The 27,245-nt window shown below is 42.5% G+C and overlaps 1 protein-coding gene across 4 annotated transcripts; it reads right to left on the bottom strand.

Annotated features, from left to right (window-relative positions):
• Window positions 1-603: 603 nt before the first annotated feature.
• Window positions 604-26,767, bottom strand: LOC117404837 (E3 ubiquitin-protein ligase TRIM39-like). Of its 4 annotated transcripts, none has more exons than XM_059015813.1 (12): window positions 26,464-26,601; window positions 25,970-26,024; window positions 19,534-19,664; window positions 16,223-16,252; window positions 14,532-14,636; window positions 12,967-13,071; window positions 11,403-11,609; window positions 8,687-8,824; window positions 6,610-6,661; window positions 4,145-4,171; window positions 4,028-4,054; window positions 604-1,984 (listed from the first exon to the last, which is right to left on the bottom strand). In XM_059015813.1, exons 2-12 carry the CDS (start codon window positions 25,998-26,000, stop codon window positions 1,434-1,436), a joined length of 1,404 nt encoding a protein of 467 aa, XP_058871796.1. In that variant the 5' UTR covers window positions 26,001-26,024; window positions 26,464-26,601; the 3' UTR covers window positions 604-1,433. The 4 variants fall into 4 exon arrangements, with proteins under 4 accessions (XP_058871796.1, XP_033863609.3, XP_058871795.1 ...); XM_034007718.3 differs by having other exon boundaries at window positions 11,403-11,618; window positions 26,464-26,600; XM_059015812.1 differs by lacking the exon at window positions 26,464-26,601 and having other exon boundaries at window positions 11,403-11,618; window positions 25,970-26,400.
• Between the last annotated feature and the right edge of the window lie 478 nt (window positions 26,768-27,245).

Genomic DNA, 27,245 nt, shown 5'->3' with positions numbered 1-27,245 from the left:
GATTGACTATAGCAGCTAGACTAGAGCACAGTGTTTGATTGACTATAGCAGCTTGACTAGAGCACAGTGTTTGATTGACTATAGCAGCTAGACTAGAGCACAGTGTTTGATTGACTATAGCAGCTAGACTAGAGCAGTGTTTGATTACTGACTATAGCAGCTAGACTAGAGCAGTGTTTGATTACTGACTATAGCAGCTAGACTAGAGCAGTGTTTGACTATAGCAGCTAGACTAGAGCACAGTGTTTGATTGACTATAGCAGCTAAACTAGAGCACAGTGTTTGATTAACTATAGCAGCTAGACTAGAGCACAGTGTTTGATTAACTATAGCAGCTAGACTAGAGCACAGTGTTTGATTGACTATAGCAGCTAGACTAGAGCACAGTGTCTCTGTGAAGAATCTGCTCATGGTCCCAACAGGCTTGTTATTGTTGAGAGTTATGTGGGAAGAATCACAATTAAAATGTCCAGTTTAAGGATACAATTCATTCATATGTGTAATGGTCTAATTTAATCAGCACTCTGCTGTCATGAATGTCTTTCTTTTTACGAGTTCAAGATTGCCGAGGTAAACAATTGAGCAGTAAATCACACAACACCGTTATATATTTTATACATTTTATCAAGAAAGAGAGAAAATAGATGCGCTACAAAAACAGAACAGAAGATTCATATCAAAATAGCAGAAATCAGTTCACTGAGTTTAGCAATGAATAATATTCAGGGAGCATCTCAGCTTCAGTGTAAATACTGATTACATGGAAAATAATGCATTCATCTATTGTCTAGAAAGTCTTATCATTATTTATTATTAGACACCCTTATCCAGGGCGACTTACAGTTGTTACAAAATATCACAGTACAAAATTAGAGGGGGCAGGGAGGAGAGAGGGAGAGGGAAGAGAGAGGAGAGAGGGAGAGTAGAGAGGGCAGGGTGGAGAGACAGAGAGAAGAGAGGGCAGGGTGGAGAGAGGGAGAGTAGAGAGGATGGAGGAGAGAGGGAGAGTGGAGAGGAAAGTAGAGAGGGCAGGGTGGAGAGAGGGAGAGTAGAGAAGGCAGGGTGGAGAGAGGGAGATTAGAGAGGGCAGGGTGGAGAGAGGGAGAGAGGGGAAGGGAGGGGATTAACATATCAGAGGGAAGGGAAAGAGAAAGAGAAAGGAGAGCCATAGGGGAGGCCGAGAGGAGAGCAGAAGAGGAGAGAATGAGGGATCTGGAGATGGAGAGGTGGAGGAGAGAGATAGAGGGAGAGAGGAAGGGAGAGTAGGAAAGGGGGTGTAGAGAAATAAAGAGGAGGGGCTCAGGGTAAGAGGGTGGAAGAGAGAGGATTTCTTCTCATCAGCCCAGAAGAGTGCAGAGAGAGTGTCAGTGAAAGTGAAGAGGAGATTGTCTGAGCTGTTTGAATAGTTTCCTGGTTCAGACAGCAATGTGTGTTTAATCTGCAGCGCTGACAGGGTCAGGGTCAGGGGACTCCAGCACAAGGTCTGTAACACTGTCCCAAGTCCAGAAGAATGGATAGAGTTTCTCATTGGGATTGAACTCCATGTCAGTGAAAGTGTAGATGTGAGATCTGGTCTCCACATTGTAATAGGAGAGCTGCCCTTCCTCATAATCCAGATACACCCCCAGATTCTGGGGCTTCAGGGTCCGGGGGAGGGGGATCCGGGGGGCAGTGAGAGCAGTGAACTCACCTCCACTCCACTCCACAGTCCAGTAACCCTGCTGGGGGGTCATGCTGAACCTCCCCTTCCTCTCGGCAGACTCTCTGCTGACTCCTAATCTCCACAATGTATTCCCCCCCACCTGCACCTGCCAGTAGAGTCTCCCCGAGGTGAAGCCCTCCCTGCCCAGCACACAGGGCCAGTGATCAAATCTCTCTGGCTTGTCAGGGAGACTCTGCCGTGTCTCTCCCCATCTCACTCGTTTCCCATCCGCAGACAGGGTGAGCCAGGGGATCACTGTATCAGGGTCCAGAGTCACATCAACTGTGGAGCAGAGAGGAGACTATTATTATTATTATTATTATTATTATTATTATTATTATTATTATTATTATTATTATTATTATTATTATTATTAATTAGGAAGGAAGGGGAGAGGAGGGTATGAAGGAGGGAAGGTATGAGTGAGGGAGTGTATGAAAGATGGAGGGAATGAGTGAGTGAGATGGAGGGAGAGGAGTGATGAAGGAGGGAGAGGAGAGAGCAGGGAGAGGAGGGGATGATGAAGGAGGGAGAGGAGAGAGAGAGGAAAGGGTGGGAGAGGAGAGAGAGGGGAGAGGAGGGGATGATGAAGGAGGGAGAGGAGAGAGAGAGGGGTGAGAGGGGAAAGGAGAGAGAGGGGAGAGGAGAGGATGATGAAGGAGAGAAGGAGAGAGAGGAGAGGGAGGGAGAGGAGAGAGGACAGATGGTGGCAGAGGTAGGAGAGAGATGGGAGAGGGAGTGAGAGAGGGAGTGAGGGAGATTAGAGAGGTGAGCGGGGTGGGAGAGAGAGAGAGAGAGAGAGAGAGAGAGAGAGACCATATTTACACTCTACACACCCTAATCAACAAACATGTACAACAAAAAAAAATAAAGGAAACATTTCCACTTGTTTTATAGACTTTAAAAAAGCGTTTGATTCCATTTGGTTTAAATGATAAAATTCTACAAAGTAATGTAGGGAGTAAAATTTATAACATAATAGTCAATGTACACAGAAAACAAGTGTGGAATTGGCAACAAAAGAACAGAATTCTTCACACAGGGTCGTGGAGTGAGACAGGGCTGCAATTTGAGTCCAACACTGTTCAATATTTACATCAATGAATTAGCTGCGGTGTTGGAGCAGTCTGCAGTCCCTGGCCTCACTCTACACGACAAAGAAATTCAATTCCTGCTCTACGCAGATGACCTGGTCCTGCTGTCGCCCACAGAGCAGGGGCTACAGCAGAGCCTGTCACTGCTAGAGCAGTACTGTCAGACCTGGGCCCTGACAGCAGGGCCAGCCTTAGGGCAAGGAAAGCAAGGAGATCAAGGTGGCGGCCTAGAGCCCCACACCTAAGTGGGCCCAGTACGCATCACAAATTGTATGACATCTTCAGAGTCGAAACAGTCTCGAAACAGGATAAAGGGGAAAGGAAGATAGAGGGAGAAGAGAAAGAGGGATTTCCAGAATAGATTTCAAAGTAATCTGAACTGTTATTTAGCTAAGCCACAGACTAACCCCTATTCTTAAATGACAGTGTTGGTGTGTTTTAGAGAGATAGCCAGAGTAAACAAAAGACTTGGTGCTTGAACCTCAAACCACTTCTAATGAACTACGTGAGCATCTTTAAGAGAGAGGAGGTGAAGAGAGAAGGGGAGAGGAGAGGCAGGGGAAGAGAGGGAGGACAGTGAAATAGAAGGGGAAGAGAAGGAGAGGGAGAAAAGGAAAGATGAAGGGAGGGATGAAGAGAGAGGGTGAGAAAGAGAGGACAGTGAAATACAGAAGGAAGGGGAAGAGAGATAAGGGGAAAAAGGAGAGATGGAGGGGAGAAGGCTGTAGAAAGAGGAAGGGTGTAAGAGAGAGAGCGAGGGAGAGAGGAAAATGTAAAAGTGAGAGGCTGAGTCAAGAAAGAGAGGGGAACTTGGTTTAAATAAACTGTCATGAGAGAGCGGGGTCATGAGAGGGGGGGGGGTCATGGCTTTAAATAAACTATAGACCAGAGAGAATAGAAAAGAAAGGTGAAAGAGATGATAGAGAAATGTAGAGATGAAGACAGAGAGAGGGGGAGAGGGAGGACAGTGAAATAGAGAAGGAAGGGGAAGAGAGATGAGGGAGAAAATGAGAGATGAAGGAAGGGAGAAGGCAGTGGAGAAAAGGGTAAGAGAGAGGGAGAGCAAAAGAGAGAGGAACTTGGTTTAAATAAACTGTAGAGCAGAGAGGAAACAATAATGACCTATCCACTGTCAATATAGTGCTGTCATTCTGTACTAGAAAAAACTGTTATACCAAAAATCAATCAGAAACATCAGACTTCAGCAACACATAGTAAACTTAAAGAGTACCTGATGCCTTGTGAATCCACTGCCAGGCTAGAAAAAATGAAAGAAAAATAGATGAAATATTCTTAACAGTAGAATACAACACCTGAAAATCAACAAAACTGCAACAGTGATAAATACCTGAATCAGGGAGGCATCTCCCAGCACCTGTGTGAAGAGATAAAGACAGAGTTGGCAAAGAATTGAATCAATATTCCAGCTGGAAGTATAGATGCATCTCTTTAAATATCACAGTCTAAACTTCATAGTGTTGTTTATGCATTCGTTTTCAATTATTAACAATGTTACCTTCCCTGTAAAAGTTCCCATGCTGTGTTTTGCTTGTGAAAGTTCCCATGCTGTGTTTTGCTTGTGAAAGTTCCCATGCTGTGTTTTGCTTGTGAAAGTTCCCATGCTGTGTTTTGTGATTCTCTCGTTTCCCATTTCGGAGAGACCCGCCTCCTTGTTGGGTTCCCTGAGTGAATCCTTCGTGCATTTTCAATTTCCATCCCGGAAACAGCTTTCCAGCCATCAAAGTGCAACTTGAAATAACATCGACTTGTGTTCAAAAGACAGCAGGAATCAAGATGAACCTGCTCCTCTCAGAAGAAGTGACCTGTCACTCAAATACTGCCTCCTTGTCATTGGAGAATGACACGTGTTGTTCTAAAACAGCGGTGGCCAATACATGGATTGAAAAAGATTTTCGGTGGATCTCGGGACAAATCAGAGCAAGTACTAGCATATAAGCATACAACCGATTTTGTTTCGGCAGATGGGCAGAGCCCTCTGTGTCATCCAGTAGCACAGATGAAAATATCCTGACAGTTTCTGCATATGAGACTAACAGAATGCTTGTGTGAAGGGGGAAAAAAAACCTCAGTCGGATCTAAACTCATAGCTCAATAGTAATGCCCCCTAGGAATGTAGTTTATTGGTGTCCACTGCCCACTGTTAATCACACATTAAAAAACTACAAATCCCATACCCGCCAGTTTCACTGATTTATCAGTGCGATGGCTACTCGTTTCCAGACAGTTTGTCAAACCAAGATGAGGAAAATAACAAATTCAGATATGTCGACGTCTTTACAGGAAATGAGCAATGCAGGTGTGTCAGAAGATGAAAGCGAACAGGGAACTTGGAGTTAGTTAGAACGTGTTCACAGTTGTAAAATACAAGTTCAACCAACAGTCACTCAAATACTGAAAGATTTCACCTGGTTTAAGTTTGACAATGTTAAAAAGATCAATGTTTTGCACGTTTTATCAGGATGCAGGGGAACTGATGGCAGGCCAGACTGCATTTTAACAGGGAGCCTGAAGTTCAAACATGAAAATATATTAAACACAGTGCTTCAAAACGACACGCAATGTGCAGAGAGGCAGCCCAGCCCTCTACCATAAACACAGTGCTTCAAAACGACACGCAATGTGCAGAGAGGCAGCCCAGCCCGCTACCATAAACACAGTGCTTCAAAACGACACGCAATGTGCAGAGAGGCAGCCCAGCCCGCTACCATAAACACAGTGCTTCAAAACGACACGCAATGTGCAGAGAGGCAGCCCAGCCCGCTACCATAAACAGGAAGCAGCGCATTCTGAGGAACATGCACCAGGCAGTTAAAAAAAGTGTCCATTTAAATTTTGTTGATGCAAAATATTGAACTGCACAAGTGTTATGTAAGAAAGGAAGGAAAAAAAGATCTGTAGATATTCAACAATACATTTGAGCAAAAATTGTATTATTATTATTATTATTATTATTATTATTATTATTATTATTATTATTATTATTATTATTATTATTATTATTATTGTTGTTTATTATTATTATTATTATTATTATTATTATTTTCAGTTTTAAATTTTTCAGTGCGCGTCTAACTTTTTATTTATTTATTTTTTAACTTAGGCGCACATGTGCCTAAAAAATTTAGCGTAGAGCGTTTGTTACGTTTTTGTTGTTGTGGTTGTTTTGTTTTATTATTGCTATTACATAATGGACACTATTATATGAAATCCCACTTATAATTGTTGGTCTCAGCTTACTGGTCCTGACCACAGTTGAGAATAAAAGGATAAATACAAACAAAATATTAGACAAAAATAATATCATAGTTCATTCATCGCACATGACACCGCTGCACTTGAACCAGGCAGACAGTTTCCTCGCAATCTGAGCAGCTCCTGTGTGTAAAAGGTAGCTCGGGGGAACTCTTTATTGAGAATAATAGGTGCATCTATTGAAGTTTATCATGGTGCTACCTGACTGGAAAGAATGAAGGTGCTAATTCAGGGACTGCAGCCAAAAATTAAAATAGCATTGAACTTCAGGACAGTAATAATGATAGATACACTGATAGCAATACTGATAGATATACTGATAGTAATAATGCCAGAAAAGTACTGAAAGTTATTTCAAGTGAAACAGCACAGCAAGGTCCAATACATCTTACAGGTATTGTTATAACTTATATGAACATTATTGTCTTTCTTGTTCCACAAACAGAAATGTGATGATTCTGAGTTCTCTGTCATCAAGACAATCTTGTGTTTGGACGGTCAGAGATGAATTATAACATGTTGCAGGTTTGCCGTACTCACCAATATTCTGAGATTTTAGCATCCTAAAGAACCACATCCGAGTGACAATTCCCTAAAAACAACAATAGTCAAGAGAGAAACGAATGAATGTAGAGAAGCTGTCTGTGAGTGTTTTCTGTATCTTTTTCAGTATACTTCTTATACTTTGACCTGTGTTAATATATGTGACCAGTGGTGTAGTCGAGCCGGAATGTGCCGAAACAGTGTTTCAAGGGCAGAACCTTGACTTAAGAATTAACTAAAGAATCTTTACCAATTTGTTATTAAAATGCTTATATAGCGCCAGGCCACTCTATTTTCAGTGCCTGGGCACCAATGAAGCAATCTCTTTTCCGTGGGGAAGTCGAATTAGTCTTTCTGCGTCTCGGCACTAGGAACAAAAAAAATAAGTGTCCGGTTTCCTACATACCAGTTTTGATGATACACTCCGAATCAAAGTCTCTGATAACTAGCGCACATTTTAAATGTTGCAGAGTCAAGAGACCACACATCTCCAGCACAATTGCTAGTCATCCTTGTGATGCAATGAAGGGCACATTAGGAATTACAAACTATTACTACTTTAAGAAGGCTAACAATTTTTTTAGTAAAAATGCTGATGATGCAAACGTGCATAAAAGTGGTCATAAACACGGGTTTAAAGTTGCTTTGTATATCGGTCAGTGCAGAGACCCGGAGATTGGAATGAATGACTGCCCTTGCAACTGGGTTAGTATGGCACTTTGTGCCCTGGAGGTAACATTGTAAATGTGCAGGGAAACAAATGTGCCCTGAGGGAAAAAAAGGAGTATAAGCTATGATTTGGTGTGGGAAGAAAGAGGTGCCAGTGGGCTGGAACGTGTGCCCATGTTTTTCTCGTGTCTGACTTAGCTGGGGGAGGTTAATCAAGCGCAGCCATAAGATTATTATTTTTGCAACGCCCCACCAAATTTTGGAAGTAATCAGCAAAAAAGTAGCCAAATTGTGTGTTTTTTTTTTTAAACCAGCCAAAAACCGCACTTAGATTTAATATATACTGTATTACAAAAGCATGCTACACATTTATTTAAAAAAAAAAAAAAAAACACCACAGGTAAGTAATAATGTTATAAACTATTTATTTTTTATTTATCTGCTTTGCTTGTTTTTTTCTCACAACTTTCAGTACCAGAACCACTTTTTTTTTTATCTGATGAGATCCAATGCGGTAGGTCCAGGGGGAAAAAAATGTATTCAGAATGTAATGTAAAATGACATTGTCCAGAACTGTTGGCAGATAAATTTAAAAATAAATTTAAAAGCAATTCTAATTGTACCGATACAGTTCTTAAATTGGTGACTAATAAAAAATAACTGAACGTTTGTGTGATTCATGATTCATTGTATTGGATGCAGAGCTCCAGAAAAAAAAGACGGGGGGGACGGGGGGACGTGGTTATTGAAGTTCTGCCCTATAATGGTTAGGAATAGAAAAAAATACGTGCATGATAAAAATAGCCAAATAACCAAACCAGCAAACTTTTAAACAACATTTACCTGCTCTAGATGCTTTCAAAACAAGCCAAATTTGGCTGTTAAAACGCCAATCTGGCAGCACTGATCAAGGGGGAGTAGCCTAAAAGTCGCATGCGAGACGCATGCATTACCTATTAAATGTTCCCGCAAGTTCAATGTACAAATAAAACGCAAATTAATATAATTTGTTTAAGAAAAATCTATATTTTAATTGCTGTTCCGGTACTTTCAAATTTAGGACTACACCACTGTATATGACTGTCTGAGTGTCTTCTGTATCAATTCATTATACTTTGCCCTGTGTTAATATATGTGCCTGTCTGTGAGTGTCTCCTTTATCAATTCATTATACTTTGCCCTGTGTTAATATATGTGCCCTTTGACAGATGTTTTTAGCATTTGCACATGGCACAGATATTAACACAGGGCAAAGTATTATTAAGTGCAGTTTAATAAAATGATTGCGTTTCTGCTAATGAATAGAAATGAGCATCTCCCTATCCCTGTGTGCTCCACTGTGACACAAAGCACATGTACAAGTATATAGCTGAGTTCTGCTGTGGGTTTATCTCGCTGCTCTCACCTTGTTTGCCTTCTCCTTGATCAGGGCCCACATGATGAACTCCATGATGGGTAAGATGTTACTCAGCTTGCCTCGTTTCCACTCCTTCACCAGCTCTGCAAGACCCTGTTCCACAGCCTCCCCCGCTGAGACAGAGTTCTGGTTAAAGACAATAGAGATTAGAGGATAAGGAGAGTTCACTCCAGACCACAGTGTGTCAGGAACTCCAGAGAAGGATTTAGGCAATGTTTTGAAATGAATCACACAAGTATGTCAGTATCATACATCCCTGCCGTGGCTGTGAATTCAAAACAGTAGAGCACTCTGCTACAGTGGTTTGCAGAAGTATTCACCCCATGCAGTTTTCACATTTTGTTGGCATCTGAGTGTACTCCACGATGCTTTCAAATTAGACTTTACATGTAGAATCTACACAAACTACTCCACATTGATAAAGTTAAAAAATGCATATAGAATATAAATAAGTAAGATTTACAGAGAAAAACAGATTAATCTCAGTTGCATAAGTATTCAACCACTTTGCTACTGCAGCCCTAAATCAGCTCAGGTGCAAATGATTTGTTTGAAAGGTCACAAAATGAGTGAATGGTTTCAGCCTGTGTGTACTCAAAGTGGTTTAACTTGTAGATAATTTTTCTCAGGTATATAAAGACTTTCAAGCTGCAACTCGCATAGTGATCCAACAAAGCAACCATGAAGACCAAGGAGCTTTTGAAACAAGTCAGGGATAAAGTGGTAGAGGCACAGAGCAGGAGAAGGGTACAAGAACATTTCAAAGGCGCGGATTATCCCTCTCAGCACAGTGAAGTCCATCATTAAGAAGTGGAAGATGCATCATACCACCCCAACACTAACCAGATCAGGTCGCCCTCCCAAACTGAGCAGCCGGGCAAGCAGGAAACTGGTTTGGGACGTCACTCTGAAGCCAACAATGACCTTGAGAGATCTGCAAAGTTCTGTGTCTGAGATGGGAGTCAGTGTTCACACATCAACAATAAGCCGGTCCCAACACAAAACTGGCCTGTATGGACGAGTGGCAGGAAAAAAGCCATTACTCAAAAAGCCTCATCTTAAAGCACTATGGCGTTTGTGAAAAAGCATGTAGATGATACTGCAGACATGTGGAAAAAGGTTTTGTGGTCGGACAAGACAACAATTCAACTTTTCGGTCTAAATTCCAAGCATTACGTCTGGCGCAAGCCCAACACTGCACATAACCCAGTCAACACCATCCCGACTGTCAAGCTCTTCAGGATAGAGGGGAGAATGGATGGTGCAAAGTACAGGCGAATCCTTGCGGAAAACCTGTTTGAGTCAGCCAAGACTCTGAAACTGGGGAGGAAATTCACATTTCAGCAGGACAATGACCTGAAGCACAGCCAAAGTCACACTGGAGTGGTTGAACAAGAGAATTAATGTTCTTGAGTGGCCCAATCAAAGTCCTGACTTGAATCCAAATCGAAAATTAATGGCGATACTTGAAGATTGCAGTCCATCGACGATCCCCAACAAACTTATCAGAACTGCAGCAATTTTCCCGTGAAGAATGGGCAAAAATGTCACCATCCTACTGTGCAAAGCTAGTAGAGACCTATCCAAAAAGACTCATAGCAGTAATTGCTGCAAAAAGTGCTTCTACCAAGTACTGACTTAAGGGGCTGAATACTTATGCAACCAGTAAATTTCATTTTTTACATTTTCTTTGTTTTTGCTGACATTTAACCTCCTCTTCATATAACATTGTTCAGTTTAACCACTTTGAATAAAAAAAGTTTGTTTGAAAAACCGTGCACACATTGTTTGTAATTCAACAAAATGTGAAAACTTTGCAGGGGGTGAATACTTTTGCAAACCACTGTATCTCCCTGTCAACATTGCTTACCAAGCTAAACAGAGCCTCATTGTGAAAAACTACCTGATATCAGAGGCTAAATTTACTAAATGAATCTATCTACCTTGTAGCAGCAAATGACTGCATGTACCTAGTTTATAGCAGTGATTAACTCATGAATGAAAAATAAAAAATATATCCTGTTCAGAACAGATCACTAGCAGTGTGGGTGTGGAGGAATGAGATATAGAAACCTCTTTTGAGATGCACTCATGGACAGTATGTTCAGAACAGATCACTAGCAGTGTGGGTGTGTAGGAATGAGATACAGGAACCTCTTTTGAGATGCACTCATGGACAGTATGTTCAGAACAGATCACTAGCAGTGTGGGTGTGTAGGAATGAGATACAGGAACCTCTTTTGAGATGCACTCATGGACAGTGTGTTCAGAACAGATCACTAGCAGTGTGGGTGTGTAGGAATGAGATACAGGAACCTCTTTTGAGATGCACTCATGGACAGTATGTTCAGAACAGATCACTAGCAGTGTGGGTGTGGAGGAATGAGATACAGGAACTTCTTTTGAGATGCACTCATGGACAGTATGTTCAGAACAGATCACTAGCAGTGTGGGTGTGTAGGAATGAGATACAGGAACCTCTTTTGAGATGCACTCATGGACAGTGTGTTCAGAACAGATCACTAGCAGTGTGGGTGTGTAGGAATGAGATACAGGAACCTCTTTTGAGATGCACTCATGGACAGTATGTTCAGAACAGATCACTAGCAGTGTGGGTGTGTAGGAATGAGATACAGGAACCTCTTTTGAGATGCACTCATGGACAGTATGTTCACACCCAGCTGTTGAAATGTGTTAATCTTACCTCTGGCACTGTCTTCAGCTCTCTTGCCCACCCCATGATGATGTCATGACCGTCCTTCAGTCTTTGCTCCTCCTCTTGGTTCAGCTCCTCCCCCTGGTTCTGCCCCGCCCCCTCACTCGGCTCCTCCCCCTCTGGTCCTGGGAGATCCTCTTTGTTTCTCAGCTCTGCTCCTTTTCTTTGCTCAACCTGCCCAGCACTCTGGCTTTGCTTTGGTGTCTATGAACACAACAAATCCAGACTAAATATCAGTGTTCTCAGGGCAGCAGCTCCCCTTCTCTGTGAAATCAGCCAGCAGAACAGAGGGGATAACACTTGCAATATGTAGCTGACTGACTGATTAATTTGGTCGTCAGTCTGCATCCTCGTCACGTCCCTTATAAAGGTTTACTTTTGTATGAGATGGTGAAGGCACATGCAAGCATGGGAAATTACAGCAAATACAACACATGGTAGAAGTATTATTCAGATCAAGCTGCTTACAATCAGGTGAGGGTCATTGGTGTTGATTGGGCTGATTTACCATCACAGTGAAACGAGTGAAGAAACAGCTGCTTGGGTTTGTGCTGCTTTATGAACATGAAATCCACACAATTACTGTGCAAAGTGTGACTTTTCTTCAAAGCATCTTCTTCAGTTGTTTCACTTGGAATGGTCAATCAGCCCAATCAAAACCAATGAGCCTCACCAGTGATGAGCTTCATCTGAATAATTAAATCCCTTCATGCAGCACTATGTAATAATATGGGAAACTGCTAAATTACTGTGCAAAGTGTGACTTTAAGAGTATTACTTCTGTACTATATAAAAGAAAATTACATCTCCCTGACAGCCTGATTGTCTGTGAACCTGATTCTCAGCTCTCACTGCACCCTGCCCGTGAACCTGATTCTCAGCTCTCACTGCCTGTGAACCTGAATCTCAGCTCTCACTGTCTGTGAACCTGATTCTCAGCTCTCACTGCCTGTGAACCTGATTCTCAGCTCTCACTGCCTGTGAACCTGATTCTCAGCACTCACTGCACCCTGCCTGTGAACCTGATTCTCAGCTCCCACTGCACCCTGCCTGTGAACCTGATTCTCAGCTCTCACTGCCTGTGAACCTGATTCTCAGCACTCACTGCACCCTGCCTGTGAACCTGATTCTCAGCTCTCACTGCACCCTGCCTGTGAACCTGATCTCAGCTCTCACTGCCTGTGAACCTGATTCTCAGCTCTCACTGCCTGTGAACCTGATTCTCAGCTCTCACTGCACCCTGCCTGTGAACCTGATTCTCAGCTCTCACTGCACCCTGCCTGTGAACCTGATTCTCAGCTCTTTCTGCACCCTGCCTGTGAACCTGATTCTCAGCTCTCTCTGCACCCTGCCTGTGAACCTGATTCTCAGCTCTCACTGCCTGTGAACCTGATTCTCAGCTCTCACTGCACCCTGCCTGTGAACCTGATTCTCAGCTCTCACTGCCTGTGAACCTGATTCTCAGCTCTCACTGCACCCTGCCTGTGAACCTGATTCTCAGCTCTCACTGCACCCTGTCTCCACTTCGAGTTCATTCTCTGTGTCTCTTTACCTGGACCAGCTTGTCCAACTCGCCAGCCCATTTCATGATGAAGCCGCGACACTCTTCCAGGCTGCACGTATCCTCACTGGACACAGCGGTAGGTATGGCAGAGTTCTGAAATCAATCAATAACAAATTATTAAAATAGGGGATTTAACCTGAAGCACTGCAGAAACCAATGCATTTAACTGAATCTGAACAGGAATGAAACAACAATGAAACCCAGGCTGCACCTAACTGTTGCTGTCAATGCTGTCTCTATACCTTCAAGACACTGTTTAACTCCTTTGTTAGTTAACCCCAAACACACACTCCCCTCGCCCCTTCAAACACACACACACAATCCCCTCGCCCCTTCAAACACACACACACACACACACACAAACACACACTCCCCTCACCCCTTCAAACACACACATACCCACACACACACTCCCCTCTCCCCTTCAAACACACACACACACTCCGCTCACCCCTTCAAACACACACACACACACTTCAATCACCCCTTCAAACACACACACACTCTCCCCTCACCCCTTCAAACACACACACACTCCCCTCACCCCTTCAAACACACACACACACACCCCTCACTCCTTCAAACACACACACACTCCCCTCACTCCTTCAAACACACACACTCCCCTCACCCCTTCAAACACACACACTCCCCTCACCCCTTCAAACACACACACACTCCCCTCACCCCTTCAAACACACACACACACACTCCGCTCACTCCTTCAAACACACACACTCCCCTCACCCCTTCAAACACACACACACACTCCCCTCACCCCTTCAAACAGACAGACACACACACTCCCCTCACCCCTTCAAACACACACACACCCCCATCACCCCTTCGAAAACACACACACACATTCCCCTCACCCCTTCAAACACACACACACACACCCATCACCCCTTCGAAAACACACACACACACATTCCCCTCACCCCTTCAAACACACACACACACTCCCATCACCCCTTCAAACACACACACACACACACACACACACACACGCACACACTCCCCTCGCCCCTTCAAACACACACACACACACACACACACACACACACTCCCCTCGCCCCTTCAAACACACACACACACGCACACACACACTCCCCTCACCCCTTCAAACCCCTTGCTGGGGTTTAAATGATTGAATAGCCTGCGGTCTCTTCCCACAATCATTTCCACAATCCTCAAATTACACGCCAGTGTTCTTTATTGCTTAATTACATTTAAAAAGGGAATTCAATTAAACTGGGACTACACCAATGCTGTTTCTACTCTGTTCTGTATTCTATACATGAACGTCTTTGTTGGCTACATTAATTACCAATCCCACACCCCCTACACACACACCCCTCTCTCCGTACCTTCAAGACTCCTAAGCTTTTTGCTTTATCTGACACGATGACATGCTGACACCCCACTTCTCCTCTCCTGTTACCTCAGGACTCGCCTTTTCACCCTCCTCTCCACCCTCCACCTCTATGTAATAACCAGTAATGCTCACTCCCCCACCCTCCTCCTCTCTCTCCTCCCCTTCCTCTCTTTACCTTCAAGACTCTGTTCATCTCCTTTGCCAGCTCCATGATGGAGTGTCGACACTCTTCCAGGCTCCATTCACCAACCTCTTGATGTCTGGACTTTCTAACAGACCCCTGTGGAATGAGTGAATAATTACAAACCTTCAGGATGGGTTCAGATCTTCACTATTCTACTGTAGATGCTCACATGCATATTACTAAAATAGATTAATATACAAAACTATTGTAGTGTGGCATGGCTAATAAAAGCTGTCAATTCTGTCAAGCTAGGAAAGGGCTAACACAGGTGGGTTAGTGAAAACCCCTGTATAAAAGCATAGGTGATTACAGAAGGCTGCAGCATTGCTGGTGTGCAGGGAAAGCAGAGACACATGGGACTCAGGTTTATCCAGAAGGCTGCAGCACTGCTGGTGGTGAGTAGCGAGTGTGTTCTATTTTATTGCTTGGTTTGAGAACTTGTTTATATATTTATGAGTATGTTTTGGTTTAAAGTGCAGGGAAGCAGAAACACACGGGACTTCTGGATATATTGCTGTGCTCGTGGGGGTGAGTAGATTAGCTCATTCTCGCTCTTGTGTTATTTATTAAATCACAGACTCACCATTGTTTATTTTCTCTTAGTGCTTGTTGTAATCATACGGTATTATACGTGGAGAAGTGTTGTGCACACAGAGTAGCTACCTTGCTTGGAGTACGTTATGGTATTCTCTGAGGATACTTGATTCTGTTTCATTACTTTTTAAACATTAAGATGCTGTGTTTTAGCTACATTGTAGAATGCCTGTTTTCTAAAAGGTTTTATATATTTGAAAGGAGAAAGAGCAGTACAATAAATCTGCATGTATGTGAACAAGGTGGTCAGTTCTTTACATCCATTATTTTCCTTGTTTTGCAGATTTTTATTAGATTTGTCATGGTTTTAATTCATGTAAAGGATTTTAATTCACGATAGCAATTTTATTTTGCATGTCACTTAGTTTGAATTGATTTGATATTCACTTTGCTTGTTTTGTATTTGACATGTTGCACTGAGTCTTGATTAGATTTTATTAGAAGTTTACTTTTAAAGATTTGCACTACATACAAAAAGAAACGGTTACAATTGTATCCAACTTGTTGCATAACTTGATGAATGATGCTATAAAAAGAATCACTTCAAACACTATAAAAACCTTTGTCTTTCTAAGACAGGAGGCTGTGTGGTCCAGTGGTTAAAGAAAAGGGCTTGTAACCAGGAAGTCCCCGGTTCAAATCCCATCTCAGCCACTGACTCATTGTGTGACCCTGAGCAAGTCACTTAACCTCCTTGTGCTCCGTCTTTCGGGTGAGACGTTGTTGTAAGTGACTCTGCAGCTGATGCATAGTTCACACACCCTAGTCTCTGTAAGTCGCCTTGGATAAAGGCGTCTGCTAAATAAATAAATAATTGTTTTTACTTATATATGTCTTTGGTGTTTTCCTTCTGGTACTGAAATTACAAATAAAGGGTGACCTATGGTACAGTAGATTAATAACAGCATGAATATCCTTTGAAGAAGAAACTCTTAATTGATGATATACATCACGATACTTAACTACACCCACCTTTCTCATCTCTCTCTCTTTTCCAATTCTCTTTCACTCACAATCTCTCCTTTTCTTTCCACCTGTCTTATTCATCCATCATTTAACAATACCCCCCCCCCCCCCCCATTCTGTACCTTCAAAACTCTCCTCAGCAAACCAGGAATCTGCAAAAGAAAAGTTCATTCATTGAGTTACTATAATATGAAAACAAGTGCATACAGTACATTAAAAGTCAGATTTTTACATTCACTATCACTCATAAAATGAGTTTCATGGGGAGCTGTAATCTGGTTCAGCATCGAATGGACATTTAACTGTATTACATACACAAAAGGACATTTTAGAAACAAATTCACGGAACAACATTCTGGTTTAAAGGTTTCAGGATTGAAAGACATGTCATATGAAGATAGACTGAAAGAGCTGAATCTGTACAGCCTAGAAAGAAGGAGAGTCAGAGGCGACTTAATAGAGGTCTTTCAAATTGTCAAGGGGTTTAACAAAGTAGCTGCTGAGAATTATTTTTCACAGGTCACAGAGAACAGAACCAGGGACCACGGGTGGAAGCTGAAGAAGGGCATATTGAGAACCAAGGGGAGAAGGAGCTTTTTCACAGAAAGAGTGGTGAACCATTGGAACAGGCTGACGGACAATTGTTGAGCAGAGACGGATCCTTCAAGAATAGACTGGATGCTGTCGTGAACAATACTGTATAACCCCCTCTGTGATCATAATAAGACCTTTAGCTAACCACCTGGAGGAAGGGTGGTCTGTCCAGGCACAGATTCCCAGAGGTTTCATTTCCTCTACTAACCTGGTTAGGGTTTTTTTTTCCTCTCCTAGGGCGGAGTGCACCAAGCAGGCATAAGACTTATTCAGGTCATAAAGGGGTCGTAACTGTACGCCTGTTAGGGGGTAGGTGTAAGGCAGAAAGTAACATTTTAAAAGAAAATTAGTTTTGAATATTGTAAAATAACATTAGTTTAGCAAAATCCAAAGATGGGTGGAACAGTAAATTGTTTTGATGATTTAGAGCAGGGGTTTTCAACCGGGAGTACGCGTACCCCTCGGGGTACTTCTAAGGGTCATAGGGGGTACGCAGGACAACCCCCTATGAAAATTATGATTTTTAATAGTTTTAACAGTATTATATTTTCTCTAAACCACGGTGTATACTTATTTAATCTTTGTTTAGCAGCTCAAAGTGAACCGCTAATGAAAAACAAAACAAAACACAGAATCATCACGCCCACATTTTCCACCTGTACACATGTGTGATTTCCATTGTGTGGATTTCCACTCTGATATACAGGTGAAGCAGGTGTCTGGCAATAGTGCCTGAAGAGCAGTCTGTGCTGCTCATGATCCTTGCTGTTTTCAACTTGTCGTATCAGTGAAGCACAGCGTTTCTGCATTGTTTAGAAGTATAAATGCACCGGTAAACATAAGTAGTTATCACAATAAATCATACTTTGACAGTTTTTATTTATTACCGCGACTGCAGTTTATTAACAGTAGCCTAATAGCGGCTGGTTGAATATGTGTTCGGTGTTTCTTACTTGCAATAGAAAAACGAAGGAAAACACAAAAGTCAGAAAGTGCAACGCGACAACGATATACATGAGTCCATTTGGATCATTTTTAGTTAGTAATTATAGTTTTATCTTGAAGTTAATGTTTTTGATACGGTAAACATTTTAAACGACACACATAATTATGCTTAGGTGGGAAGTAAATAGTAACATGATAAGCATTTACAGTGTAGACTATTTTGTATTATTTATAATGACTTTTTCCAATAGAAAGCGAATATGAGTCTTTCCAAAGATTCATGAATACTACCTTTTAATTCTTTGCATCCAAAGACATGTAATTAAGTTTTAAGAATGAAGTCTACTGTTTGGTTTTCTGTCTCAGCAATTTGCCAGTCCCAGACTGTTGTGTAAAATTATATATTAAATAAAACGGGAGAAAAAAGAAATGTGTTCACCAGATTATTATGCCTTTTATTGCAACTGTGGTACCATTCAGTGAGCGAAAATTGTAAAGGGTACTTTAGATGAAACCTCCGACAGAAGGGGTTCAGTTTCAAAAGAAGGTTTAAACCCCCTGATTTACAGTACCGCTGTGCATGCGTTGAGAAAGAATCATACGGGGCAGACTTAATCCATTGGATATGTTTGCTCTTGAGCTCTATCAGCACTATCGATTACCACGACAGAACCTCCTTCCACTTATAGAAATACGGGATGACCTTCAATATATGAACCAAACGAATGCTGCCTTCTTCTGATGCTGACTAAATATTACTGTCGTGCTAAGCTTAGAATTAAGAATTTCCTTGTTCCCTTTATAAAGTTTATTTTTCTTACATTTTTGCTTATAGAATGCGAAGGCCAACACGTGAAACTATGGCTACTTCCCTTCTCTGCTGCGCCTCGGTGGCAACGCGGTCGTTACTACGCCAGGGATGGTTTTGCATTGGTGCACTGGGACTGGAATTTACTTTTAAGTCGGGCTTAAGTTGAAAGTAGTAACGACGGCGTAAGCAGTTGTGACGGCGTAATTTATGCCTGCTTGGTGCACTCTACCCCTGAGGAGTAACAGACCACGCTGGCACCAAAGTGAGTGAGCATAGGTGGACTGAATGGCCCTCTCGTTCTTGAATTTCTTATGTTCGTAAGATTTCACTGTCTAAACTTAAATGCCTGTGTGGCTGGGCGGAAGCCCTACACATGGGAAATATGTAGTTTTATTGTATATTTTTGGGTTAATGTTGTAAATAAATTGATTTAATTGTTTAACTGCTGTAGCACTCTGCCGGGGACGATTACCTGTCTGTGTGGAGCAGCAGCTGAAAGCAATGAGCTGTTCCAGCAGGCAGGTGGGCGTGTCTCAGCGGAGCGTTAGTTTAAAAACATGGCGATCACTGTGATCGGGGCTGCTGCAAGGCTTGCCATTTTCACGGCACCTTTGATTTATAGTTTGTTGTATTGTGTTTTATTTTGAGTGCTTGTACAGTCATGTATCGTCCTCTGAGCGCTACCATCGCTGGTAACGTCACATGACATTATTGTTTACTTTTTGTTTATGTTTATTGATTAAATCCTGTGCGCTGTGTCGGCGTAACAACGTCATTCTCTCTACTTCAGTCTCTTTGTGTTCTCCTCGGCCGCCTGAAGCAAGTATACCAGGACTCGATCACAGCCTGGTAAACACTTTATGAATACGGCCTTAAGCTTTCTCTGAACAAGCAATCTGCCCATGTTTGAATACAAATGATATGTGGTCACAGTCAACCAGAATTTGATGATTACATTGTTCTTTAAATAGTGTGATTGGAAAAACATATTTTTGCATACATTTTGGATTTTAAAATGTTTAAATCGTAGACTTTTTTACTATGGGAAACTAGAATCTCTTCTAATGATCAGTGTCACCATACCTTAGGGTTGCTGAAATTAGGGCTACCCCAACTGAGAGACTTGACATCACGTGCAGGGATTATACTCTTATAGTCACGGCCGAAACTGCCAAAACTCTGAGAAACACTGACAATTCCTGATGCACCTGTAACTGTAGAGACAGAGAGGGAGTGAGGGACTGAGGATTCCTGATGCACCTGTAACTATGGAGACAGAGAGGGAGTGAGAGACTGAGGATTCCTGATGCACCTGTAACTGTGGAGACAGAGAGGGAGTGAGGGACTGAGGAATATGATGCACCTGTAACTGTGGAGACAGAGAGGGAGTGAGAGACTGAGGATTCCTGATGCACCTGAAACTGTGGAGACAGAGAGGGAGTGAGGGACTGAGGATTCCTGATGCACCTGTAACTGTGGAGACAGAGAGGGAGTGAGAGACTGAGGATTCATGATGCACCTGAAACTGTGGAGACAGAGAGGGAGTGACAGACTGAGGATTCATGATGCACCTGAAACTGTGGAGACAGAGAGGGAGTGAGAGACTGAGGATTCCTGATGCACCTGAAACTGTAGAGACAGAGAGGGAGTGAGGGACTGAGGATTCCTGATGCACCTGAAACTGTGGAGACAGAGAGGGAGTGAGAGACTGTCTCAGAGAGAGAGTAGAGTGAAAGGGAGGGAGTGACGGACTGTCAGAGAGAAATGGAGGGAGTGAGGGATTGTCAGAGAGAACGCAAGGGAGTGAGGGATTGTTTGAGAGAGAAAAGAGAAAGGGAGGGATTGGGGGATTGTCAGAGAGGAGAGAGAAATGGAGACAGGGACTAACTGTCAGAGAGAGAGAAGAGAGTGATGTAGGTAGAGACAGTGCAGGAGAGGTGACATTCATATTAGAAACAGTAACTATGGAGACAGAGGCAGTGATGTAGGTAGAGACAGTGTAGGAGAGGTAACATTCATATTAGAAACAGTAACTGTGGAGACAGAGGCAGTGATGTAGGTAGAAACAGTGTAGGAGAGGTAACATTCATATTAGAAACAGTAACTGTGGAGACAGAGGCAGTGATGTAGGTAGAGACAGTGCAGGAGAGGTAACATTCATATTAGAAACAGTAACTGTGGAGACAGAGGCAGTGATGTAGGTAGAGACAGTGCAGGAGAGGTAACATTCATATTAGAAACAGTAACTGTGGAGACAGAGGCAGTGATGTAGGTAGAGACAGTGCAGGAGAGGTAACATTCATATTAGAAACAGTAACTGTGGAGACAGAGGCAGTGATGTAGGAAGAGACAGTGTAGGAGAGGTAACATTCATATTAGAAACAGTAACTGTGGAGACAAAGGCAGTGATGTAGGTAGAGACAGTGTAGGAGTGGTAACATTCATATTAGAAATAGTAACTGTGGAGACAGAGGCAGTGATGTAGGTAGAGACAGTGTAGGAGTGGTAACATTCATATTAGAAACAGGGCTGTATTCATCAGGCATGTTCATCTCTCAGGTGCTTGTAAAATATTGAGCTGTGCTTAAAACAAGTGGTTATTTTCCGTCACATATTCATGAAGCATGTTGATCTCTACATGCATCCAGATCTGCTCTTCATTTTAGATGCGGCTAATCAAGATAGAATGTGTTAAACAAGGGCAGGGCTTGTTTGAGTCTTCATCTTCAGCTCTTTATGAGTGAAAACAAATACTTAGTGACAACTTCATTATAGCGCTCATTTAAATAAGCACTTGAAATGTAATATTATAGCAATAACTTTTTGAAACTTCAAATCATAAACTTAAGTCTAAGGATGACTTAAATAAAATAAAAAACATGACCAAAAATGTTAAATATTCTCTATCAATCACACATTGTATATGACACAGGCTGGGGACTGTGACAGGCTGGCTCGCAGTGGTGAGGACCAGGAAGTAACTGAAAGCAAAACAATGGATGGACGGGTGAAGCTGAATGCTATGGCACTCAGCTGAATTTATTAATAAACAAAACAAAACAAAAGATTTAAACAAACAAAACAGAAACCAAAGGGCACAAGGGCCAAAACGAATAAACAGACAAACAAGTAAGTGTCGTGCTGGCTAATCCAGCACGTTTTAGAAATTGTTATTCTCTGTTATTCTCTGTCTCTCTCTGTCTCCCTCTATCTCCACGTACCTCCTCTCTGTACACCCAACCCTGCAGCACGGACAGCTGCAGTTTCTTATACTCTGTCCGAGGGGTTAACTAGCTGTTAATTATCTTATTACCCATCGGCCACAGTCTGCATGTGTTTGGTAAGGATGCATGACTGTCAGCTAGTTAAATAATCAGTAGCTGATCAGCCATTCATCCTCATGGGGTTTTAAATTATAAAACAATAAGAAAAGACGCGGCGCTTTTATCCGCGCCGCAAACAAATACAAATAATAATAAATAGGGGCGGGACACTCCGCCACAGGGACACAGTGGGGATTATAGTGAATCTTGCTATTCAATGTTGCTTTTTGACAGGGCAGGGGTCCCTCGGGTTGATTGTTCACTGAGGGCTGCGTTCGTAGCCAGCGGTGTGCCCGCTCCCCGGAAGCTGCAGGTTCATCTCCCCTGTCTGATACATATTACAAAATACAGGTTTAAACAGAAAGGAATTGCAGGTTTGTGGAGTTCAGAATTGTAAATATCAGTGTTACTGTCGTGCGTTTCAGATTGCAGGTTTGTGGAGTTCAGAATTGTAAATATCAGTGTTACTGTCGTGTGTTTCAGATTGCAGGTTTGTGGAGTTCAGAATTGTAAATATCAGTGTTACTGTCGTGTGTTTCAGGTAAACTGACCCCAGATCAGTCGCTGTGGAACAATCACTCCAAGCCGATGTATCTGTCTAGATAGTTTCAGTACACATGCCCTGTCAGAATAGTTTAGGGGGTGGAATTACTGTATCAACATTCCTATCAGCTTTAACTCAGAGACCGAAATGCATGGTGTATCTGTGAATGAATATTGAACTGTGAAAAAGAGCCAGTGGTTAATATGGTGGTGATGGCTGGTGATGTCCTGATACCTGCTGCACAGGGAGAGTGAATCTACAGTGTGGAGGTTTTACTGTAGTGAAGTGAGAGCCAGTGGTTAATATGGTGGTGATGGCTGGTGATGTCCTGATACCTGCTGCACAGGGAGAGTGAATCTACAGTGGTGAGGTTTTACTGTAGTGAAGTGAGAGTCAGTGGTTAATATGGTGGTGATGTCCTGATACCTGTTGCACAGGGAGAGTGAATCTACAGGGTGAAGGTTTTACTGTAGTGAAGTGAGAGCCAGTGGTTAATATGGTGGTGATGGCTGGTGATGTCCTGATACCTGCTGCACAGGGAGAGTGAATCTACAGTGTGGAGGTTTTACTGTAGTGAAGTGAGAGCCAGTGGTTAATATGGTGGTGATGTCCTGATACCTGTTGCACAGGGAGCGTGAATCTACAGTGTGGAGGTTTTACTGTAGTGAAGTGAGAGCCAGTGGTTAATATGGTGGTGATGTCCTGATACCTGCTGCACAGGGAGAGTGAATCTACAGTGTGGAGATTTTACTGTAGTGAAGTGAGAGCCAGTGGTTAATATGGTGGTGATGTCCTGATACCTGCTGCACAGGGAGAGTGAATCTACAGTGTGGAGGTTTTACTGTAGTGAAGTGAGAGCCAGTGGTTAATATGGTGGTGATGTCCTGATACCTGCTGCACAGGGAGAGTGAATCTACAGTGTGGAGGTTTTACTGTAGTGAAGTGAGAGCCAGTGGTTAATATGGTGGTGATGTCCTGATACCTGTTGCACAGGGAGCATGAATCTACAGTGTGGAGGTTTTACTGTAGTGAAGTGAGAGCCAGTGGTTAATATGGTGGTGATGTCCTGACACCTGCTGCACAGGGAGAGTGAATCTACAGTGTGGAGGTTTTACTGTAGTGAAGTGAGAGCCAGTGGTTAATATGGTGGTGATGTCCTGATACCTGCTGCACAGGGAGAGTGAATCTACAGTGTGGAGGTTTTACTGTAGTGAAGTGAGAGCCAGTGGTTAATATGGTGGTGATGTCCTGATACCTGCTGCACAGGGAGAGTGAATCTACAGTGTGAAGGTTTTATTGTAGTGAAGTGAGAGCCAGTGGTTAATATGGTGGTGATGTCCTGATACCTGCTGCACAGGGAGAGTGAATCTACAGTGTGAAGGTTTTACTGTAGTGAAGTGAGAGCCAGTGGTTAATATGGTGGTGATGGCTGGTGATGTCCTGATACCTGCTGCACAGGGAGAGTGAATCTACAGTGTGGAGGTTTTACTGTAGTGAAGTGAGAGCCAGTGGTTAATATGGTGGTGATGTCCTGATACCTGCTGCACAGGGAGAGTGAATCTACAGTGTGGAGGTTTTACTGTAGTGAAGTGAGAGCCAGTGGTTAATATGGTGGTGATGGCTGGTGATGTCCTGATACCTGCTGCACAGGGAGAGTGAATCTACAGTGGTGAGGTTTTACTGTAGTGAAGTGAGAGCCAGTGGTTAATATGGTGGTGATGGCTGGTGATGTCCTGATACCTGCTGCACAGGGAGAGTGAATCTACAGTGTGGAGGTTTTACTGTAGTGAAGTGAGAGCCAGTGGTTAATATGGTGGTGATGTCCTGATACCTGCTGCACAGGGAGAGTGAATCTACAGTGTGGAGGTTTTACTGTAGTGAAGTGAGAGCCAGTGGTTAATATGGTGGTGATGTCCTGATACCTGTTGCACAGGGAGCGTGAATCTACAGTGTGGAGGTTTTACTGTAGTGAAGTGAGAGCCAGTGGTTAATATGGTGGTGATGTCCTGATACCTGCTGCACAGGGAGAGTGAATCTACAGTGTGAAGGTTTTACTGTAGTGAAGTGAGAGCCAGTGGTTAATATGGTGGTGATGTCCTGATACCTGCTGCACAGGGAGAGTGAATCTACAGTGTGGAGGTTTTACTGTAGTGAAGTGAGAGCCAGTGGTTAATATGGTGGTGATGTCCTGATACCTGCTGCACAGGGAGAGTGAATCTACAGTGTGGAGGTTTTACTGTAGTGAAGTGAGAGCCAGTGGTTAATATGGTGGTGATGTCCTGATACCTGCTGCACAGGGAGAGTGAATCTACAGTGTGGAGGTTTTACTGTAGTGAAGTGAGAGCCAGTGGTTAATATGGTGGTGATGTCCTGATACCTGCTGCACAGGGAGAGTGAATCTATAGTGTGGAGGTTTTACTGTAGTGAAGTGAGAGCCAGTGGTTAATATGGTGGTGATGGCTGGTGATGTCCTGATACCTGCTGCACAGGGAGAGTGAATCTACAGTGTGGAGGTTTTACTGTAGTGAAATGAGAGCCAGTGGTTAATATGGTGGTGAGGTCCTGATACCTGCTGCACAGGGAGAGTGAATCTACAGTGTGGAGGTTTTACTGTAGTGAAGTGAGAGCCAGTGGTTAATATGGTGGTGATGTCCTGATACCTGCTGCACAGGGAGAGTGAATCTACAGTGTGAAGGCAGGAGAAACTAGCTTCTATCACAGTCAAAAAGAAACCAAAAAACCTACAAAAAAAGGGAACTTGCAAGAAAGTTCTTTTGCTAATCACAAGCAGTGTTTTTTTTTTTTTTTTAAGATTTGGATATTATTATTATTATTTATTTCTTAGCAGACGCCCTTATCTAGGGCGACTTACAATTGTTACAAGATATCACATTATTTCACATTATACAGATATCACATTATTTTACATACAATTTCCTAGTTATACAGTTGGGTTTTTACTGGAGCAATCTAGGTAAAGTACCTTGCTCAAGGGTACAACAGCAGTGTCCCCCACTGGGGATTGAACCCACAACCCTCCGGTCAAGAGTCCAGAGCCCTAACCACTACTCCACACTGCTGCCTATATTATAACTGCAGTGTTCCACAATGGTGTTTTTTTTACACTATAATAGCATTCCTCACTGTCTGTTTAGTGCATTCTCATATGGGAGACATACATTTACAATATCAATCAATCAATCTTTATTTTATAAGTGCCTTTCATAGTGGACCACCATCACAAAGCACTTTACAAGATGCAGTAACAACAAGAAAATCCATAATACTTTAAATACAGAGAAATGCATCATACAAGATAAACATTTTAAAAAAGTAATGTATAATACTTTAAATACAGTGGAAAGTGCATAATACATGAAATAGTAGCAGCAACACAGCAGCTAATAGCAGATATCAGGCTTAAAGAGCATAGATAGCAAGAGAGAACATGTGCGTCTTGAGAGTTGATTTAAAGCGAGCTAAAAAGGGCCTATACGTATACTGAAGTCTAGCAGATACATGTCTAGTCAGACAGACACTGAAAAGGCCCTTGTATTAAAACATCGGTCTACTGCACTAAGAAGTTTTGTTACTTTTACTCAAATGGTATAATTTATTGTTGGATATCAAAATACTTTTCTTTCATTCTTACCTGTTTCCACGTCTGCAGATTTATTTTCCATTTTCTGTACTGATCATCCACACAACTGATTAGACACACAAAGACAGTGATATCAGGAATAATGTCCAGCCAACTGTGCTTATATATAAGAGAAACCTGCAACCCTCATTATAATCGAAAGCAGCATAGGAAAGAGAGACACACGGAACACACTACAGAGCTGTAAACAGTCCTGGTCTCAGGCAGGCCCACACATTGTTTGTAACAGAGTAAGACACTAATACAGTGCAATCAGTTATCCAAGGGCTGCTTTACAGTAAAGGAGGTAAGCAATTCTAACAGAATAAAACTAGCAGAACAATCTCATTAAAGAGAAGTCACATGACTGCTCTCTGTGTTCTTACAATACAGCCTGTGGTTGTTCCCTATTGGGGGAGGTTCAAAAGCAATCCTATGTAAAACATTTTCTTTAGTTAATATCTACGAATTCCCTCAATAAAACAGAACAATGTCTACTTACTTACCCTTAAAAGGTTTTGGGTGGCACACAACTTGTGATATCAGTACAAAAAAACTGCAGTTTTGAAGAGCCTTGTTATTAGGTTTTGTTTTCTTTTCATATAACCTGTGACTAATATAGAAACTGCAAAAGTAAAAGCCTGGCAAATATACTTCCTCCTTTCAGTGCGTGTCTCTTAGGGGCTCAGTGGTGCAGGCAGACAGATATTCACAAACTTCTCTTGCCTTTTACCAGTGGAGGCCAGGTTTCACCCTGCTACCCATAGAAAAATACTACAGTGCTGTCCAGAAACACTATAGTGTCATACAGACCTGAATCAATTACAATTGTAATTGTGTAATTCATATAAAAACACTACAGTACTGTCCAAAACACTATAGTGTCATATGTAACTTTTTTTTTTATCAACTCAAAAACAGAACACACTTCTCCTTTTTTGCTGGGAAGCAGTTAGCTCTGCTTTGCGTTCATTTCTGAGAAGGAAATACGTGTGTGTGGTTAGTGAGAGGAAGTGAAGACAGGCAGGGTTTAAATTGAGCCTGAATACTGGAATGCAGCCCTGCACCCCCTGTTAAACTGACAAGAGGGGATTCTGAAAAGGGGAGCTGAGCTGCTTGGTACCAAACATGCTCTCAATCATCTTTAGATGAGGGGGTCTGCTCTGCAGTGAGACTTGGTTCCAGTGGTAGAGTTCATGCTATCCCAGCTCTCTGGATTAAAAACCTCCAGTGATGCCAACCCAGCAGCTTCATGAGCACCAAAATAAAAGTGTAGAAATATAAACTG

Source organism: Acipenser ruthenus, chromosome 51, assembly GCF_902713425.1.
Source record: "Acipenser ruthenus chromosome 51, fAciRut3.2 maternal haplotype, whole genome shotgun sequence".
NCBI classification, from domain to species: domain Eukaryota; kingdom Metazoa; phylum Chordata; class Actinopteri; order Acipenseriformes; family Acipenseridae; genus Acipenser; species Acipenser ruthenus.
This window is presented reverse-complemented; position numbering and strand designations above follow the sequence as displayed.

Excerpts from the sequence above, each read along its gene's own strand:
- LOC117404837 (XM_034007718.3), bottom strand. The coding sequence starts at position 26,000 with ATGGAAAATAAATCTGCAGACGTGGAAACAG. Across the intron at positions 13,072-14,531 it reads AGATGAACAGAGTCTTGAAG|AACTCTGCCATACCTACCGC; the intron begins GTAAAGAGAGGA and ends GATTGATTTCAG. Across the intron at positions 1,985-4,027 it reads GTGGATTCACAAGGCATCAG|TTGATGTGACTCTGGACCCT; the intron begins GTACTCTTTAAG and ends TCTGCTCCACAG.